Raw genomic sequence first — 21,442 nt, 5'->3', positions numbered from 1 at the left:
TTTGTTCAGACACTCCTGTAAAGTTTTTACTGCCTCACAGGAATCCTCCGCTCATCAAAGAAACACAAATGTGGCAACGCGCTCCAATAAAACTCTAACAACACCAAACGTGTAAATTCAGTCACGATGGTGGAGATGTGGTTTTCTTTCTCAGAGGAGTGAGAGGTTTTTAGACGTTTTATTTCTGAGTCTTTTTCTGTGTTTTCAGGGCAAAGCTTATGGTCAGATGCTGCTGGACCTGAAGCTACGAGGACTCCCCGACCTCAAATCACTGGTCGACTGAAAGACAGAGACACTCAAAGACAGCAGGAGGTAACGGCGGAGAGAGCTGGACTACAGGAGACTTTAAGAGATGCTTATCTCGACTCGAACACAGGAGAATCATGTCAACAAGACTTTACCTTTAACAGGTCCTCAAAAACAAAATGAAGCTGATATTTTATAAACCTAACCTTACTGGGCTTCAAAGTCTAATCAAATCCTCACTGAGACCCACAACAAAGCATCCAGGAAGTAAAAATGCTTTCATCAGGTTTACAAGGACAACTTTAACTCTTTAAATCACCTGAAGCACCTTGAAGAGAAAGAAACACCTCTCAGAATTTTTAGGAACATTTCACAACTAAAGGTTGTCATTATCAGCTGATGAGGGTTATTATTCAGCCCAGAAGCCGGTTTATTTGGGTTTCCATCATCAAATCTTCTATTTTGTTTACAAAGCTCAAATATCAGGCAAACATTTGGGTAGGAAAGTTGAATTAAGTGACGTTTTTGCTGCCTTTTGCTCCTTTTTTGGCCTTTTTTACCCATCATTGCCTATTTTTTTGCCACTTTTATCTAATTTTTGCAATAAAAAAGTGGGTCTGAATTGGCAGAGTGTTGGAAAAAAAATGGTGGAAAAGTGGTCCAAACGCCAATTTATTTGAGTGTTTGTCAACAAATTTTCTAGTTTGTGTACAAAGCTCAAATATCAGGCAAACATTTGGGTTGAAAAGTTGAATTAAGTGATTTTTTTGCTGCTTTTTTCCCCTTTTTGGCCACTTTTAACCCATTTTGCTGCTTTTTGCCTTATTTTGCCACTTTGGCCCATATTTTTGTGACTTGTAACCAGTTCCTTCTGCCTTTTGCTCTTTTTGCCACTTTCACCTATTATTGACACTATTTTTTTTACCACTTTTATCTCATTTTTGCCAAAAAAATGGGGGTCTAAATTGGCAAAGTTGCAAAAATAATGGGTGAAAAGCGGTCCAAAAGCCAATTTATTTGAGGTTTTGTAAACAAATCTTCTATTTTTTGTGCAAAACTAGAATATTAGGTATAGTTTGGGAAGGAAACCTTAATTAAGTAAAGTTTTTGCTGTTTTTTGCCCTTTTTGCCACTTTCACCTATTTTTACCACTTTTTTGACATTTTATGAACAAAAATTGAATCAAAATGGGCAAACATAGGCAAGAAGTGTTTCAAAAGCTGGTTTATTTGGTTTTTTTTAAATCAAATTTTCTATAATGAGTACAAAACTCATAAATATCAGACAAAAATTTGGAAAGAAAACTTGAATTAAGTAGAGGTTTTGCCTCTTAAAGCCCACTCTGGCCCATTCTATTTGTGACTTTTGTTACCATTTCTTGCTGTTGTGCCTATTTTAACGTATTCTTTTAACCTATTCTTACCAATATTTTTCTACTCATAACTGTTTTTTTTTGTTTGTTTGTTTGTTTTGCTTTTTGCCCATTTTTGCTGCTGTCAACCCACTTTTACCTACTTTTGGCCACTTTTCCCAAAATTGGGGTGAAAATGGGATTAGAGTTGCAAAAATGGATAAAAGGTAGCAAAAATTAGTTAACATTGGCTAAAAGAAGTGGCAAAATGGTGGAATGTGGTAAGAATGGGTTGAAAGTGGTATAAATGTGTTGAAAGTGGCCAATTAAGGCAGAAAGCAGTAATCAGTTTTAACCCATTACTCGACTTTCTTAATAGCCACAGGCTGGAAACAAGGAGGAAAGAAATCACCCCAGAATATGATCTGATGATTTTATAGTTGTATGAGAAGAAAAAAAAAACAGTCACAAGAGAATTTCCTGAACAAGACATACTTATGTCTAGAACATCGATACCTGGTCAACCACCCAAAATGCTCGGCAAAATCCACATTTAACAGCTTTCTTTTTTTATTCTACATCAGTACAAGAGCAGCGGCCACCATCTCTCATTGCATCAAACCTGTGAGTTTGATTGTGTTTTTCAAGCAGCCATTTCTCTCTGCAAAGCCTGCTGGGACACAGAGGGCCTGCGGGTGTTTCATATTAGAACAGATTGACCCCCCCCCCGTCACATTAGTAAGACCTGAGCACACTCGTCTATGTCCTCAGTCCAGTACGTTAGGGGACAATATGGAAAAAGTCGGTCTACAACTCCACCTAGGAGAAGAGAAGCAACCATGGCAACCACTCATGTAGCATGACTGATGCTTGAGGGAGGATGCACAATATTATCAGCATGTTGTCAGTATAGGCAGATACAGGCATAAAAAGTTCATTGATTGTTATGGCTAATATGAACATTCCTGCTGATATTTACAACCGATATGTATCAGATGTAAATATAGGCCCATAGCCCAACTACAACTGAAAATATCAGCTTATCCTGTCTGTTAATATCGGCCGTATTGAAGGAAAGTTTCAGCCTATATTATCTGGAAATTTCAGCTGATATCGGCTTCAGATACCAGCCTGTCCAGCTAAAATATTGGTCCATATCGGCTGTAAGTAAAAGTCTATATTGGTTATAAATTTGAACCTGTATCAGCTATATTTATCAGTCTATCACCTGTTAATGTCGACCTCTGTCAGTCGTTAGTATCAGCATATTTCGGCTATAAATATCAGCCTATGTGGCTCAGTATTTTCAACTGTACTGGCCATAAATATCCGTCTATACTGACTTTAATTATGGACTTGTTCCGGCTCCTACTATCAGTCTACATTGGTTGTAGTTATGGGCCATCAGTATGAATGTGTTTTGGAGTTTAGTCAGGACTAACTGGATTATGTAGGCTGAAGTCTAAAATAGGAATCAATCACCAGTCAGAAGTAGTAATAGCTAAAAATGATAGTTAAACATTTCAGTGCTGATTTGTAGTTAAGGAGTGCTCTCTAGGTTTTGTTCATGGTTCTTCTGTCAGTGAATGAGGTCCATTATTCAGAAGGGACAGTCTCCAGGAAGTGACACCTGACCTTTGACTTCCCCAACAAGGAGTTGTGGCGATTCTGGTTTCTTTACCTCCAGTCAGGCACGAGCGGATGCACGTGACGGCTTCAGGTCGAGTCTATGCCAGCCAACTGATTTACCCCGACACGACCCGGCTCCGCAGGAATGCTCTCCTTCCACCAAACCGGCTCTCTGGACTGTCTCGTGTTTATCCGTAATTGCAACCAGACGAGAGCCACAGCTTCCGTCGCGGCTGAAAACCCATCCTGCCTCCTCTGAATCATATCCCCTATTTCCCCAAATCGTCCCCCGCGGGCTGTTGAAGATCGCTTTCATAGTGAAGGAGAGAAAAGGCCCAGACTCCTCCCTGGCAGAGATTCCCGAGATCAACCGTCTTCTTCTTTGACCCTTGACTTTGGCATCTTTGTGACTTTGGTGGTTTAGCTGCAAAATCTCCAACACTTGAAATAAAAAGTACATCTCTGAATGGCTGAGCCCGACATCAACAGCCACATTAATCAGTAACCAAGCAATTTAGATGTAGAACAACAACAAAAGCAGCCCCTCCTAGCATGAGTATAAATCAGCCCTCAATAAAGGGCCATGTCACCAGAGAAATAAACAGAAAACATCTGAAAGACAACATTATAGTGGTCAGATTTGCTCGCCGAGGTGTTGAAATGAAGGCAGTAAATTCCCGCCAGAGAAGAAGAAAACCACAACCCACTTATTACATGGAAATGTGGAAATACAATCACATCCTAATGAGGCCCATGAATGTTTGAACCAACATCTGCCCTGCATATTGCTTCTTCTCAAACCCTGACCTTGTGATTCCTAAGAAATATTTCAAGACTGTCATTAATTAGTTGGAGGAAAACTTAGTCACTGTGGAATGTTTTCAGAGAGAAACCTCAACAACACGGGCCGTCTGATGTCCAACCCAAGCACTCCAGTGTGGGGATTTCTACACATGCCCTTGTTGGCTTTATTTAGCCTACTGGATGCTCTTTCAGACCATGTCTATGTCCATACCTTGGTCTGAGCTAAAGTTTAGAGAATAAGCTGGGTTTTCTGAGCTTTTTCCAGGCGTTTAATCTCCAACTGATCCTCCTGACTTCCTCTGGTCCATCCTCTCGAGCATTTTTGGTTTCGTCTTTCTTTAAAGTGAGGAAGGAGGCAAATGAACCACTCTCAACAGTGTTGAACTGAATGTTATTTAATAGATGTATGGGTTGCTTCTGGGAGATCATCTAAGCCTTTCGTTAGCCCCTTGGTAGCCCCATCTGTGATTGCCCATGTGAATTGCAAGTATGGATCAGCCCCTAAGAGACCCATAGGGGCCCCATCTCTGGAGATCCAAGATAGATCCTACTTGTAGTAGACATGGGCAATCACAAGGATCTCTAGACGGGGCCCATATGGGTCTCTTATGGGCTGATCGGTTCACATGGGCAATCATGGAACCCATGGACAAACCCACTTGGGACCCATACTGTAGCCCACATGGACATGCTGGCTGAGTAGTGGCCAAATACCACGTGACCTCTGGGGATTGCTTTTAAAATGTTTGAATTAATCAGTCAGGATCAACCTAACTAGCCAAAAGGCATCCGACATTGGTCGACGCCAGGACGGGAGCAGGTCGTCCAAGGCTTAGGAAGCAAAGCGTTCAAGTGCCTCCTTCATAAGTTGCTCATTCCTTTGGTAGATTTGAACCACCACTTTTACACCTCGAATCACAAGAAAACACAAGCATCCAAGAGATTCTTGTGAAAACTTGGCTGCCTGAACCTTTGGTTGATTCTTTTAAGGCAGTGATACTCAGCCTTTGGCTCTTTGTGGTGATTTGTGACTCTTTTATGTCCAAATTTGAAACATTATTTCCATTTGTGACATTTCTGTTTGACTCTTTTATCCTACTTTTTGCATTTTTTTGCCCCTTTTCACCAATTTAATCTGCCTTTTGCAATTAAGTGCCACTGATTTCCCATTTTCCCACCTTTTTGCTGATTTTTGCCCATTTTCATCCCTTTTCACTCATTTTTTTGGCACAGTTTTGCCACTTTTGCAACCAGTAAGTCATTTTTTCCCACTTCTCACCCATTTTTACCACTTTTCTCCCAGTATTTCTTGTTTTTAGCCCATTTTATTCACTTTTCACTCATTCTTTGTACAATTTTTGCTACCTTTGGACTGTTTTTGCCACTTTTCCCCAAGTGTTTGCCCCTTTATGCCTATTTTTACCACTTCTTGCCCGTTTAAGCTGCCTTTTGCAACTAATTGCCACTTCTATCCCATTTTCCCACCTTTTTTCTGATTTTTGCCCATTTTTTGACCAATTTTTGGCACCTTTAACTTATTTTTTGGTCACTTTTCACCACTTAGATTGTGGCTCTTGCAAAGGTGATTTTCAACAGTTTGCCTCTTTCATGGAGCAGGGTTGAGTAACACTGTTTTAAGGTCTCATATGAACATGCAGTGACTGTAAAGGTGTTTTAAGAGTTTATAAAGAATATATCCTCCCTTTGATTCTCGTTTCTACAAGTGTCCACAAAGTCCAACCAACAGAAGCCCTAAGACACCATGAATATTGCTTTTTTTGTTTTTTTGCAGATCTGAGTATTTTGATGTCATTATGTTGAGATGCAACACTCTTTTCCCCAAGAGAGTTTACCGGTTAGAGTTGTTTTCCCAAGAGAGGCGCACTCGTGCTGCATTCATTTACATGGAAAGTCGGATGTTGGACGACGTGTTGACGTCCCACCCGAGTTGAATGTCTTCTGCATGCTACGAGCTCGTAACCGGGGTGACGGGGGTTGTACCAAGTTGCAATTGCGAATTCAGGGTGCACAACCCTGCATTGCTTCTTAAATCTGTGGATGTATGCCCCTACATATTCAAACATTTTGTTTTCTGAAGACTGAACCAAACCCTCGGTGCATTAATCAATGTTTAGTCCATAGTTTCAGCTCTGTCTTGTTTCTTATGAAGTTTCTGGACATGATGGCATGACATGCTTCTTTTTCATCTTTGTGTAGGTTTATTAAAGGGAGCAACACTTGACTTTAGCCTTATTTTATCTTATAACTGCCGTACTTTATAAATCTACAAAGACCATGGAGTATAAAACTAAAGATCTGATGAGATTAAAAGCCTTGACAACACAAAAAGCCAACTGTTTACACGTTAAACTCCTGCCTTCTTTCATGAAACATGAATTTGTTTTTGGTGCTTGATCTTTTTGCTTTAAAAAAATCACTAAATGCATTAATCCCTGTACGATTTGTAGATACTGAACTGAAGAGATTAAAGATATTTTTATGAGCAGTGTCTGGTTTGGATTACTGAGAGTCTGAGGGTTTCCTCAGTGTTGTTAACCGGGAAAATTTGTCACAGGAAGCCGAGCAGCAGAAGGCGTTGACAGCAGCGACACAGAGACCCCTGTGTTTGTCTTTGGGGGCCCCCCTCCCATCTCAGCCCTCTCCGTCAAAGCTATAAGTCTGCAATCATGTAAGAATGTTCTCTGAGCTCTCAGACTACCTCAGAGATTTCCACACACACAGAAGCATGGAGACTGCCGTTCTGTTGCTGTACTCCGCCTCTTTGTCGACATTAAGAAGCGCCTTTTTCCTATAGTCTGTGCTTTTTTTTTCCCCATCTCAGGTCTAAATGCCAGACTGATGCAGAACTTTTGAAAGTTGTAAAGGTAATCCCATCATCTCTAAGGCTGAAATCTAAAACTCTGACCAGCTTTGTGCACGGACAAGCTGAGGATGAAAAATTCATTCATCTTAAACTGACGGCATGGGAACGAGCGCGTCTCTGCGAGCTGCAGGAGGTCCTCGGCCTCGTTTGTCATCGCTCCGCCGTCTTTGTTTGATTCTGAGAGACGGACACACATTCACAGCTCCCGTCTGATGTCAGGGAAGAGAAAAGGAGATAAACGATCGCTGGAAGCACATCGTTCTTCACTTCTCATCATTATTCTCTCTGTTTTTATCACCACTCATTCGTTCCTGTCATTCTTTCTTTTGGAGACGCTCTGGTGGTGCCATCTTTGTTTTCGTCTGCAGATGAAGACGCTCAAAGTTCAACTGTACAGAAGCTCAATCACATCGTCAATCATTCATGTAAAAAAAATCAGACTTTTTGATGACAACCATCATTTTTAAATGCAACTGAAGCACAGATTTATACTGTTTACAGCAATAGCTATTGGCACGTAAGAGCTGGAAAAATACAACTCTAAGATCTCAAAGGTCGTCCCAAACATCTGCAGAAGAAAAGCCAAAGTTTCCCTCCAGAACTGTGCTGTGATTACCAGAACGCTGGAGACCAACAACTGGTCCAGAACATCTCAAATCTGAAGACAACACAGCTGCCGGAACAAAGAGGGGGAATCTGACACGCAGCACATAACAGCAAGGTTTAGATACCCAGCTGTTCATCTGTGGAAAAGGACACTTTTATGTTTATAATTTCAGAAATGTTACAAGGATGCTGCTATCTTTGGTTCAGTGCAACTGAAATTTTCCAGTCTACACACATCTTCTATTAGAGGATAGTGGAAAATTAATGTATCTCTTTTTTCTAAACACAAATCTAATGTTTGTATCATGTTTGACAGTGAGAACAACAGAAGTGTAAGAAAAAGACGAGTGCATCAAAATGCATCAATAATCGATTAAGAATCGAATCGTGAGGTGCCTAAAGATTCCCACCTCTGATGAATTACACTTGCTAAGAATGGCTGACAGGTGGATTTCTGAAAAATGAGCAAAACTAAGCCATTCCTGATGAAAATGTTTCAATCTCAGTTGTTTGGGGTTTTCAAATAGCTGTATGGAGAATTTAAAAAAACAAACCTTTATTTCCTTTAAACCTGACAATGTTCTGGAGGCCAGATGGGAAGATGTGGGGCCCCAATGTGGGCCCCAATGTGGCCCCCTGGGGCGCCAGTCAATAATCCCTGATAGATACCCTCAGGAGAGTAATGTCGGCCTGATAATAATGATAAGTAATGTCGGCTAGGCTGAGCTGAGCAGAAATGTCAGGATGACAGAAAAGAAAGAAGAAGGAACTGAATGAACGTTAAGGTAAAAGACTATGAAAAAAGACCAATAAAATGGTCCAATAATGGCACACAGAAGTGACAGAATGGGCAAAAAAGTGCCAAAAATGATTGTTAAGTGGTCAAAAGGGATTTAAGATTGACAAAGTAGGGAAATAAATGAGAAAATGGGGCAAAAAGCATGAAAAAATTGGTCAATAGTGGCTTGAGAAGTGGAAAAATAGGGAGGAAGAAGCATTAAAAGTGGGTTAAAGTAAATAAAATGGATAAAAGTGGCAAAGTAGCGGCAAAAATGGGCCAAAACAAGAAGTAAAAAGATGGATAAAACAAATAAAATAGGGAAAAAGTTGCAAAAAGCATCAAAAAGCGGGCTGGTAGTGGCTAAACAAGTGGCAAAAATTGGTAAAAAATGATATATAATAGCAAAAATTGTTATAAAGTGGCAAAATAGAGCAAAAAAACAACAGAAGTTGGTGAAAAGAGGAATTAAGAAGTGGCAGAAATGTTCAAACGTGTCGAAATAGGGAAGAAGAAGCATAAAAAATGTTAAAAGTGAGTAAGATGGTTAAAATGGCTAAAGTGCCATAGTAATGGAAGTAAAGAGATGGGTAAGAAAGATAAAATGGGGAAAATAGTTGCAGAAAGCATCAAAAAGCAGGCTGGTAGTGGCAAAAAGAAGCAGCAAAAACTGGTAAAAATTGTTATCCAGTAGCTAAAAAGGTTGAAAAGTGGCAAAATAGAGCAAAAACAACAAAAATGGGTGAACAGTGAAATCAAGACGTGGCAGAAATGTTCAAAACATAGCAAAATAAGGGGGGGGGGGGTTGTTGAGTGGTGAAAAGGGATTTTAGATTGACAAAGTAGGGAAATAAGTGAGAAAATGGGGCAAAAAGCATCAAAAAAGGGTAAATATTGGATATAAGAGGTGGTGGAAAAGGGAGGGAGAAGCATTATAAGTGGGTTAAAGAAATTAAAATGGACAAAAGTGGCAAAGTAGTGGTAACAATGGGCCAAAACAAAAAGTAAAAACATGGGTAAGAAAGATAAAATAGGGAAAAAGTTGCAAAAAACAGGCCGGTAGTGGCAAGAAGAAGTGGCAAAAATAGGCAAGTACCGGTAAAAAATGTTATTTAATAGCAAAAATGGTTAAAATGTTGCAAAATAGAGCAAAAACAACAAAAATGAGTAAAAAGTGGAAATAAGAAGTGCCAGAAAATGTTCAGAAAGTGGTAAAAGTGTGTGTGTGTGTGTGGGGGGGGGGGGGGGGGGGTCAAAAACGGGTTTATAGTGACAAAAATGGCAATAATGGACAAAAGTGCCACAGGGGGGAAAATGGCAAAACATAAAGTTAAAAAATGGGTACAAAAATGTGAAATAGGGAAAGAAGTTGCAAAAAGCATCAAACATGGGAAAAAAAGTGGCAGAAATTGGCAAAAATAAAGGGCATAAAAGTAAAAAAAAAAGGACATACTTCAGTTTAGACAAACTTTTCAGCTTTCATGTGAGGAAACTGTTAGCCAGGGTGCTAGCACTAATGCTAATAACCCCACACACATAAGAGTTGCTAAATCAGTCAGAGCTTTGAGGGTCTGTAGAGTTCATCAGCTCTGTGGTCGGCCTGTCTACAGCTGAAGAGAACCTCTAGTCTCCTAAAGTGTTGAAGTTTGTCACTAAATGAGACTGTGAGCGGTGAAGAAGGCAGGGCAGTATCATCTGTAAACTGTTGCTAATTTCTCTTTTTGTTCGTGATAATCTGTGGGGTTTATCCCCTATAATCTCCTCCCTCCCTGCTGGAGAACTTTAACAAACACTGAGCGGTCAGACCCCGTCACTCGGCTCCATTCACCTTTTTTCACTCGCTCTCAGTCGGGGTCGCCGGCTAAATGTCATCATCCTGCCGTCATTCAACACCGGGTAAGCCTCGTCAGCAGGGGGCCGCTCTGTGTGGGACTGCTCCATAATCTACCCTTAATCCCTGAAAGCCCCTTCTTTTCTTTCATTAGAGGAGACCAGGAGAAGAAAAAGACTAAGCTTTAGTCCTCAGTGAGACACAGCAGTAAATTACCCATCATGCACAGCTTGTGGCGTCCATCTAGAGGCATCCAGAGCCTTCATGTGTGTTACAGAAGTGATGAGGCTGAGTTTGAGATGATGGCAGTCTTCTCTTAAATCCTGGCTCATGTATAAAACAGTTTGGATATGTTGTTACGCAGATGACACCGTTGTTTATTCATCTCAACATTAATTATATAAGAGGTCCTAAAAGTCTTATTAGGAGTTATTCTTCCTGTCCTTCTTGGTCCTGATTGGCTGTAAAAAATCTGAATTTCTCGTCCTGTCTCTTTCTTCATGCTCAGACTCTCCTGAACAGAGTCTGAGGTCACTTCTCGCTGAGTCAGCAGTTCCCACACTGCTCTCTGCGGCTCCATTTGGTGGTTTAGGATGATGGAGCTCAGCATTGCTCCGTTTGAGTGTGAACCACTGGCTGCAGAGTTCCCATGATCCTCTACAGTCCCGTTAGTGTTTGTGTGACATTTGCTGCGGTGGAAACAGTGAGGTCATGCGCTCGGCCCGCCGCCGCCGCTGCTGGAAACCTCAGGTCTGAGGCTTTTTTCTACCTTTACCATCTCTGTGAGGAGAGGTGGCATGGCTTTTTTTTTTATCACTAATTGCCCATTTCTTTCCACTTCTTGCCCATGGATGAGACTTTTCACTCATTTTTGCCACTTTCGGCCAATTTTTGCTGCTTTAAGCGCATTTGAGATCTTGTTGCCACTCTAAATTTTTCTTGCCCTTTTTTGACCATTTTTGCCACTTCTTTAGCCAACTTACCAACTTTTTACCTAGTTTTCAACTTTTAATCTATTTTTACTGCCTTATACTCTATCTTGCCATCTTTAACTAAATTATTTCACATTTTTTTTTACCTCTTCTTGCTGTTTTTGACACTTTATGCACTTATTTTTTTTTACCCTTTTTGCCTGTTTTGCCACTTATTGTCCTATTTCCATTTTACCCATTTCTACAATTTTTTGCCCTTTGTTGCCACTTTTTGCCACTTTTCTTTGCCTTTTTTTGCCACTTATTGCCCTTTTGACACTTTTTGCTACTTTTTTGCCATTTTTGCCACTTATTGCCCTTTTGACACTTTTTGCCCCCTTTTTTATTGCCCTTTTGACACTTTTTGCTCCTTTTTTTGCCATTTTTGCCACTTATTGCCCGTTCTTGACACTTTCTGCTCCCCTTTTTTGCAATTTTTTCCACTTATTGCCCTTTTTGCCCCTTTTTGCTTCTTTTTTTGCCATTTTTTGCCACTTTTGCCCTTTTGACACATTCCACTCCCTCTTTTGGCATTTTTGCCACTTACTGCCTGTTCTTGACACTTGTTGCCCTTTTTTGACATTTTTTGACCATTTTTGCCACTTATTGCCCACATATACAATGTTTACCTTTTTTCTATGTTTTGCCCTTTTTTGACATTTTGCCACCTGTTGCCCATATTAACGTTTTACCTTTTTTTACATTTTGCCCATGTTTTCCACTTACTGCCCTTTTTTGTCACTTATTGCCCATATTTACGTTTTACCCTTTTCTGTGTTTTGACCTTTGTTGACACTTTTTGCCCATGTTTGCCACTTACTGCCCTTTTTTGCCACTTATTGCTCATATTAATGTTTTACCTTTTATATGTTTTGCACTTTTTTTGACACTTTTCGCCCATTTTTGCCACTTATTGTCCATATTAACAACGTTTTACCCCTTTCTATGTTTTGCCCTTTTTTGAAACTTTTGCCCATTTTTGCCACTTATTGCCCATATTTAAATTTTACATTTTTCTATGTTTTGCCCTTTTTGACACTTTTGCCCATTCATATGCCTTTTCAAACATTTTTGCCACTTTTTGACAATGTTGACCATGTTTGCCACTTTCTTTGCCAATAACCAATTTTTACTCCTTTTACCTAATTTGCCACAGTTAATTGATTTTTGCAGCTTTCTAGCCTGTTTTGCCACATTTAACTAAGTTTTTACTGTGTTTTTTTTTTTCCCTTTTCTTGCCCTTTTTCTGTTGTCACTTTTTGCCCATATTTACATTTTGCCCTTTCTTGCCGCTTTTTGACCATTTTTGGCCATGTTTTTCCCATTTCTTTAACTTTTCAACATTTTTGCCACTTCCTTTGCCACAACAACCAACTTTTAATCTGTTTTTGCTGCTTTATACCCTATTTTGCCATATTTTACTAAGTCTTTTCTTGTTTACATCTTTTAACCTATTCTTGTCTTTTTTTAAATAATGTTTTGTCCTTTTTTGCCACTTACTGCCCATATTTACAGCGTTTTTTTCCAAAATCTTTTGCCCTACTTTTGACATTTTTTGCCCATTCATATAACTTTTTAAACATTTCTTTCACTTTTTTTAACCCTTGCTTGTTTTTCATCCACGTCGTAACTAATAAAAAGGTCGTTCTGGCTCTACAGCAGCATTAACCACATAAGTGTATGCCACTGTAGACCATCTTTAGATTCAGAGCAGACTGATGCACACATATGAACCCTGTTATGCTGGTGTGAGTGGAACTACACGAAGAGCTGGCTGAGAGCCAAAAGAGTCGGTTCTTCTGAGTGAGTCGGATCTCTAAGAAGGGCTGACGTCACTATCTGGAAGGAAACTTCCCTGTCACTTCTCTCTCTCTCTCTCTCCATCAGTCATTTAAAGTCTCCTCGTGACGTCACGCGGCCCTCCCCTCCCTCCCTCTCCAAATGTGGCTTCCTGAGGACAGACCTGAGGAGAGGAGAGAGGAGGGCAGACATCACACATCTTCTTCTTCGGTGGTTCTTCTCCCTCTGTCCTCGTCATGTTGGACACCCTCATCTTCCTCCTGGAGAAGCTCTTCCTCCTCGCGCACATTAAGCTCTCCAGTCTGCTGTCTCCTCTGGGCGCAGCGCGCGCAGAATCTCCGCTCACGAGGCGCTGCGACCGGGACGACTCTCCTCCTCTGCCCGCACCTGGAGCCGGATCCGGGTCCTGTCCGCGGTTCCAGCGCGGGGACCTTCTGGAGGTCCCCCGGACTCTGTTCACCCACTTCGGGATCTACCTGGGGGAGGACCGGGTGGCCCACCTGATCCCGGACATCCTCCCGGCTCTGACCGCAGACGGCAGACAGATCCAGAGGATGGTCACCAACACGCGCCTGCTGCTCGGGGTCGTCTTCAAGCGCGCGAGCATCCGCACGGACTCCGTGGAGGACTTCGCGTACGGAGCCGGGATCCTGCTGAACCACATGGACCGGGCGGTGCTCCGTGGCCCGCTGCAGGGAGAGGAGGTGGCGCAGAGGGCGGAGAAGCTGCTGGGCTCCGTGGCCTACAGCCTGCTGTGGAACAACTGCGAGCACTTCGTCACCTACTGCCGCTACGGGACGGCCCAGAGTCTGCAGACGGAGCAGGTGAGTGCTGCACGTGATGCACGTGCAGGTAGAGCAGTCTGATCACAACAGACACAGACTGTCTGATCAGTCCTCTTATCTGGTTATCTGAAGTCTGATCGGTCCTCTTATCTGGTTATCTGAAGTCTGATCGGTCCTCTTATCTGGTTATCTGAAGTCTGATCGGTCCTCTTATCTGGTTATCTGAAGTCTGATCGGTCCACTTATCTGGTTATCTGAAGTCTGATCGGTCCACTTATCTGGTTATCTGAAGTCTGATCAGTCCACTTATCTGGTTATCTGAAGTCTGATCGGTCCTCTTATCTGGTTATCTGAAGTCTGATCGGTCCACTTATCTGGTTATCTGAAGTCTGATCGGTCCACTTATCTGGTTATCTGAAGTCTGATCAGTCCACTTATCTGGTTATCTGAAGTCTGATCGGTCCTCTTATCTGGTTATCTGAAGTCTGATCGGTCCACTTATCTGGTTATCTGATGTCTGATCAGTCCACTTATCTGGTTATCTGAAGTCTGATCGGTCCACTTATCTGGTTATCTGATGTCTGATCAGTCCTCTTATCTGGTTATCTGAAGTCTGATCGGTCCACTTATCTGGTTATCTGATGTTAGACTGATTCACGTGACGCTGATCATAAAGGGGGCAGGAGGGGGTTCTCAGGGGCCCGGTCTACCTGGGGCCATGGGGGTCCTCAGATTATGGTCCAAAGTAAAGTTAAGCTGCCATAGCCATATTTGATATTAATAATAATATGATAATAATCACCACTCTAAATACATAAATACATTTAATTTGTTCATGTTTTAGTAAAATGTAGCTTGTCACTGCTAATGTTAGCAGTGTAGATAGACACACTGATGTAAACAATGTCAGACTCCACAGCTAAAGATGCGAGGACACCAGAAAATAAAGTAGAAGAAACTGAGAGAACTTGTCTGAAAGAAAATGAACAATTGTGAAAAGAGTTAAAAGAGTCAAAACAGGGCAAAAACACTTCAAATACAAGTGAAAGTGGCAAAAAGAGCAAAAACTGTGTAGAAGTCTCAAAACAATGTAAAAGTATCAGAAATGGGTTAATACTGGCAAAAGAAGAGGCAAAATTGGTGAAAGGTGGCAAATATTGAGTTAGAACTGTTAAGATGATGTAAAAAAACAGTAAAGATGGATTATTAATGAAAGAAATAAGGGACAAAATTGGTGAAATGTGGTAGAAAAAGGTATAAAAAGAGACAGATTAGAGCAGAAAGAAGCAAAAATCTGTGATAGTCTAATTATGGCCTCAAAACAGCAAATGTTGATTAAAGTGGCTAAAATAGCTGAAGTAGTGGTGAAATGGGTTAAAAAAGTGGCACCAATAGATGATTTGAACCTCAGAACTCAGTAAGAGCGTGACACACTTTTTAGCTCCCAAACAAGGACTGTTAGCCAGAATGCTAGCACCAATGCTACTGGTCAAACACTCATGCATTTAGATGGGGGATGGCGCTCTGAGTGTAGATTAACGAGAAATTAAGATTTTATACAGCATGCTATAAAGGAGGAGGCTGGGGTGGAGGAGGTGAAGCTTTAGTCTATAAAGGAGGAGGCTGGGGTGGAGGAGGTGAAGCTTTAGTCTATAAAGGAGGAGGCTGGGGTGGAGGAGGTGAAGCTTTAGTCTCTAAAGGAGGAGGCTGGGGTGGAGGAGGTGAAGCTTTAGTCTATAAAGGAGGAGGCTGGGGTGGAGGAGGTGAAGCTTTAGGTTATAAAGGAGGAGGCTGGGGTGGAGGAGGTGAAGCTTTTTGTTATAAAGGAGGACGCTGGGTGGAGGAGGTGAAGATTTATGTTATAAAGGAGGAGGCTTGGGTGGAGGAGGTGAAGCTTTAGTCTATAAAGGAAGAGGCTGGGGTGGAGGAGCTGAAGCTTTATGTTATAAAGGAGGAGGCTGGGTGGAGGAGGTGAAGCTTCAGTCTATAAAGGAAGAGGCTGGGGTGGAGGAGGTGAAGATTTATGTTATAAAGGAGGAGGCTGGGGTGGAGGAGGTGAAGCTTTATGTTATAAAGGAGGAGGCTGGGGTGGAGGAGGTGAAGCTTTATGTTATAAAGGAGGAGGCTGGGGTGGAGGAGGTGAAGCTTTATGTTATAAAGGAGGAGGCTGGGGTGGAGGAGGTGAAGCTTTATGTTATAAAGGAGGAGGCTGGGTGGAGGAGGTGAAGCTTTATGTTATAAAGGAGGAGGCTGGGGTGGAGGAGGTGAAGCTTTTTGTTATAAAGGAGGAGGCTGGGTGGAGGAGGTGTAGTCTATAAAGGCATACTCGTGCATAGAAGTGTATAGCATTGAAGCTCCAAGAACTCCAGATTTTAGCTGTGACTGTGTTTCATTTTATTAGTTTACCAGTTTTATGTCCATTGATAATTGAAAGATTTGCTCATTTCTGAGATTTAAGGTTGTAAGTCAATAGATCAACATCACCAGGAACTTTTATTTGTGGCTGCAGGCTAAAGATGGATGGAAAATGCTCGAAGTCACACTAAAAAGCTGGAATAAAAATAACTTTAACCAAAATAGGACCGTGAAATTAAAGTGAAGTGGATCTCTGATGCCTCTGTATCAACCATCATTCTTCATGTGGTTAACCAGATTAGAAAGCATGTTTTTTCTCAGCCCTTCCTCCTCCTCCTCCTCCTCCTCCTCAGTGTGGAGGTGAGCCTGTTTTTAAACGAGGGGAAAATCTGGGTCACTTCTCGGAGAACAAACGGCACATTGAGAGCAAGCAGCAGCAAGAGTCAGAGTCGGGACGGAGAGAGGAGGATGATGATGATGAAGGAGGGCGGCGGCTCATATGTTCAGGTCATCAGTGATTCCTGTGAGAGAAGTTTAGCTGGTAATGACTACAAAAACCCACAATCCTTCTCTGAGCATCAGAGTGAAAAGATTCTTTATACGACCATCACTATGAACCCAACATCACGAGACTCACAGCTGCTGTCTGGTTTTATGATGTGGAAAATCAGGGAAGACTTCTGATCAGGACTTTTAGAAGGCATCCAGTGCTGGCCAGACTTCTTACTCTAGTGAAAAGGTATGGGGGTTTGGAGACACCAGTCTGGGCAAACTCTAGCTCAGTGATACTCAGCGTGGCTCCCTCACGTATACAGCAGGTTTTAATGGTCACACTTAATTGTTGACCTTTATTTTCTCCCTGTATGTTTCCATTGCCCTTATTTGCAATTTTTTGTCCTTTGTTGTAATATTTTTTTACCACTTTAAATCCATTTCTGCTGCTCTTAGCCCATTTTTAACACTTCTTCTAGCCACTTTTTGACAATTTTTTGCCACTTTTTGCCCCTTTTCATCAGATTTTCCACTTTTATCCTGCTTCTTTGCAATTTTTCACCCATTTAAACTGCCTTTTACCATTAAATGCCACTTTTTTTTTTACCATTTTCCCACCTTCTACAGCTTTTTTGCCCATTTAAGTCACTTTTCACATATTTTTTGCTGCTTTTTGACTACCTGTAACTCAATTTTTGCCACTTTTTACCATTGTATGCCTGTTTTACCCCCTTTCTCCCATGTTTTGCCACTTCAAATCTATTTCTGCTGCTTTTAGCATATTTTTACCACTTCTTCTAGTCACTTTTTGACCATTTTTTTGCCACTTTTATCCCATATTTGCCCTTTTTCGTAGGTTTTAACCACTTTTATCCTGCTTCTTTGCAATTTTTCACCAATTTCAGCTGCCTTTTGCTATTAAATGCCACTATTACCCCATTTTCCCACCTTTTTACGGCTTTTTTGCCCATTTTAGTCACTTTTCACCATTAAAGTTGTGGCTCTTGTGATAGATTTTTTTCAACAATTTGGCTCTTTGGTTGAGCTGGGTTGAGTAACACTGATGTAGAGCATTTATGAGGTCAGGCACTGATGTTGGACCAGACGGCCTGGCTCAGGAATCAGTTGGAGAGTTTCACCCACCATCACTTAAGCGGTTATTGATGTGGATTTGTTATTTTATGCGGTCTTCCACTTCATGGCTGAGTTGCTGTTGTTCCTGAACTCTTCCACTTTCTAATAGTATCACTAACAGTCGGCTGAGGAATATCCAGCAGGGATGAAGTTTCACCAACCATCTTATTGCAAAGGTGGCATCCCTCACAGTACCACTCTGGATGTCTCTGACCTCTTCTGTCTCCATGGAGACTGCATGACTAGGTGCCACACCTTGTGGTTGGTTTTCTCATAATATAAGCCACTGGTTTCCAACCTCTTTTTCTCTCCCACCCCCACCACCACCACTCATATCTGAGGAAAGCTAAGACCCCCAGGACCCACTTGGAAAAATCAATCGTTACTTTGAATTGTTGTATTTGGCAAAATCCGAACATAACCGGCCTACATGCACTTGTCGTTGACAAAGATCCATGTATAAACTATCCAGTATTACTAAAGTGTACTAGCGCTATTGTAGAAAAAAAAATAAGTATGATCTGATGATCAAAAAAATCAAATTTCTAAAGTTTAAAAAAATGTTCAGTTTGTGAAAAAAAAAGACTTTAAAAGTTGTTAAGTGTACGTGAACCAAAACGTAGAATTTTAGAGACTATAAAGTCAAAAATCCAACCACAGTTTTCAGTTTGCGCACCTATATTTTTGTACTTTACAATGTTGTAAATCATGATTTTGAGACTGAAATTCTGAGTTTGATTCGACTTTATAATCGCAATTTTCTTTTCTAAAAATGTGAATTTTCTACAAGAAAATAAATGGATTCTCTTCATTTTGTCAGCTTTTTGGTTGGCCCTTATATGTCATGATTCTAACCATGGGTTTTTAAAAATATATACAGTATGTAGCTGTAACTTTGACAACATCAGAGCAGACAGGGTCTTGCACGCCCCCTGAGATCATTCGTTACCCCCCCCCCCAGGGGTGCCCAGACCCCAGGTTGGAACCCACTGATGTAGGTCAACTTCAATCATCCTCTCAAGACTGAAAAAAAGGATCACTGATCACTAGAAAAATTGTTGTTATCCCAGGATAAAGACTCAAAAAGTCTCAAGAAAACATCCCAAACATCCTGGTTGTTGTAGTAAACGTGGTAAATAAAGGGTCTGGTTGTGGGTCGTCTCAGGGCTTCGTCTGACCCTCCTCCAACAGTCAGACTGATCCAGTTTCACTTCTTGTAATTGCTAACCTAAACATCTGACCTGCAGCAGCCTGGGAGCTGAGTCTGCTTCCTACAGCCTCATTAAAGGGTGGGGTGCCGAGGGTTTGTGGGCACGTGGGCCCCCTCAGGGGCCCCGGAGGGCCTCATGGTAAAATAAACAACAGGCCAATTATATTCTTCATCTTTTTACTAGAAGGTCGCTCAGAGGGAGGGGGGAAGATTTGGAACGTTTGAGGAATGAGGTCCTTTTCTGCAGGGACCATGGACTTCAGCTCTAGCGGCAGGGTCGTCGCCATGGGAGGAGTTAACTTTAGCTCGCCACATCAATGTAAAGAACCGTTAAGGAGGGCTTTAGTGACAGGACTGTGCTGCACACAAAACCTAGAGCCATTACAGAGAGCAACGAGTCTAAATGCACAGACCAGGAAGCTCCGATTAAAGGATTCATTCAGCTTGTTTCCTGCACTGTTATAAGAATGTGCTTGTCTTCTCTTGATTTTCTACCAATTGGAAATGCAATGCAAAAAAGACGCTAATGACACAGGCGTGTAACAGTAAATCATCGACTTCTGGGTCAAAATGTTTGTAGATTTTGTCGCAGATTTACTGTCTGTCAAATGACTGACAATCAAAGTGTTTCCTGTTTTTGTGCTCAAAGAAAAGCCTTCAAATAACAGTGTTAAAATTCCACCACCAGTCACAGTGATGACACAATATGACAAGAAACAACCACCCTAGATCTCCTTTAGAGCATAAAGCTTTACCTCCTCCACCCCAGCCTCCTCCTTTAAAGACCAAAGCGTCACCTCCTCCACCCCAGCCTCCTCCTTTAAAGACTAAAGCGTCACCTCCTCCACCCCAGCCTCCTCCTTTACTGACTAAAGCTTCACCTCCTCCACCCCAGCCTCCTCCTTTATAGACCAAAGCTTCAGCTCCTCCACCCCAGCCTCCTCCTTTATAGACCAAAGCTTCACCTCCTCCACCCCAGCCTCCTCCTTTATAGACTAAAGCTTCACCTCCTCCACCCCAGCCTCCTCCTTTATAGCCTAAGGCTTCACCTCCTCCACCCCAGCCTCCTCCTTTGTAGACTAAAGCTTCACCTCCTCCACCCCAGCCTCCTCCTTTATAGACCAAAGCTTCACCTCCTCCACCCCAGCCTCCTCCTTTATAGACTAAAGCTTCACCTCCTCCACCCCAGCCTCCTCCTTTATAGACCAACGCTTCACCTCCTCCACCCCAGCGTCCTCCTTTATAGACGAAAGCTTCACCTCCTCCACCCCAGCCTCCTCCTTTATAACATAAAGCTTCACCTCCTCCACCCCAGCCTCTTACTTTATAGACTAGAGCTTCACCTCCTCCACCCCAGCGTCCTCCTTTATAGACTAGAGCTTCACCTCCTCCACCCCAGCGTCCTCCTTTATAACATAAAGCTTCACCTCCTCCACCCCAGCCTCCTCCTTTATAGACTAAAGCTTCTTTAGTTTTAAGGACCCCAAATAATTTTAGAATGTTCTTGTTTTTTGTGTTTGCCATTAAAGTAGTTTCAGATTTGAGGATATTTTCTGTTTACATCAGTTGTTCTTGTGTTGTAATGCACTCAATCCAAACTTCCTCTCCACACAAGATAAATCAAATATTTTCATTTATTTTTGAGTGTTATTAATGTTATTTCTCGTCTTCCAGTTCTGTGAGTGGCTGAAGTCCCTAATCCGGGACCAGCGTAGCGTCCCCCTCACAGCGCTGCTGGGACTCCTGTCCATGGCGTGTTTGGGGATATCCTTCAGCACGGCCCTGCCCACCTTCCTGGTCCCCTTCACGCTGTGGATGGCCAGTTAGAAGGACCTTATCCACGTTCAGAATTGGAGTCTGCTTCTGAACGGACTGAGCCTCCATATTGGAGGGAGAGGAGGTAGTCGTCTGCATACAACTCTATACAGTTAATGACTACACTTGTTCTATCATTTAGCTTCTATAACATCAACACCAACATTTATCCAACCATATCATCTTAAATTGGCTCCTGATTTGCCATCCAAGCCTTTGAATTAGTCAGTTTTATACCATATATACCAAATAGTTTACTTCTTCTTCATATTCTTCATCTTTATCAACACCACTCAGCATTTCGGAGATCACTGCTTTATCACTTTCTTTAAACACTAGTGGGGACTATTTCCAGTGGCGGATGAATCTACTGAGTATGTTTGACTTCACAGTCACAACATGAGTGTTCAAAGAGGATGAATAAGCTCCGCCCCCTCTGCACTGTAACCAGGTGAATACCTCCTAAATATGTGTAAATAGGCGTCATTTAGACCGGATTGTTCTTTAACAGTCAAACTTTTGTACAGATTTTATTTTTATGAAGCTGTAACACTCTATACCTTGTTTTATATGTAAATAAAGGAAATGGAATACGATTTGACTTTTTGATTTTGTGATTTTGAGATGTTTGGATTTCTAAGACCAATATGGATATAAGGCCCTGATCATCAACTGGCGGCCCGGGGGCCACATCAGGCCCCCCAAAGCTTCCTGTCTGGCCCCTGAAAGATCACTAAATTCAGAAAAGGAG

General features: G+C 41.8%; 2 protein-coding genes across 2 annotated transcripts in view; both read left to right on the top strand.

Moving 5' to 3' along the window:
• lratb.1 (lecithin retinol acyltransferase b, tandem duplicate 1) overlaps window positions 1-5,199 on the top strand; it is a 38,530-nt gene extending 33,331 nt beyond the window's left edge. The window contains exon 20 of the mRNA XM_041779523.1: window positions 209-5,199. Within this exon, the coding sequence (XP_041635457.1) occupies window positions 209-283 (75 nt within the window). The 3' untranslated portion in view covers window positions 284-5,199. The remainder of the gene's footprint in view (window positions 1-208) is intronic.
• Window positions 5,200-13,078: 7,879 nt separating this feature from the next.
• LOC121504089 (lecithin retinol acyltransferase-like) lies at window positions 13,079-21,277 on the top strand. Its single transcript, XM_041778703.1, has 2 exons — window positions 13,079-13,724; window positions 20,551-21,277. The coding sequence occupies exons 1-2, from the start codon at window positions 13,137-13,139 to the stop codon at window positions 20,701-20,703; spliced, it is 741 nt and encodes a 246-aa protein (XP_041634637.1). The 5' UTR covers window positions 13,079-13,136; the 3' UTR covers window positions 20,704-21,277.
• Window positions 21,278-21,442: the final 165 nt, after the last annotated feature.

This window comes from Cheilinus undulatus, linkage group 22 (genome assembly GCF_018320785.1).
Source record: "Cheilinus undulatus linkage group 22, ASM1832078v1, whole genome shotgun sequence".
In the NCBI taxonomy this organism is placed as follows: Eukaryota; Metazoa; Chordata; class Actinopteri; order Labriformes; family Labridae; genus Cheilinus; species Cheilinus undulatus.
Note: the sequence above shows the minus strand (reverse complement) of the source record. Positions and strands in the feature narration are given on the sequence as shown.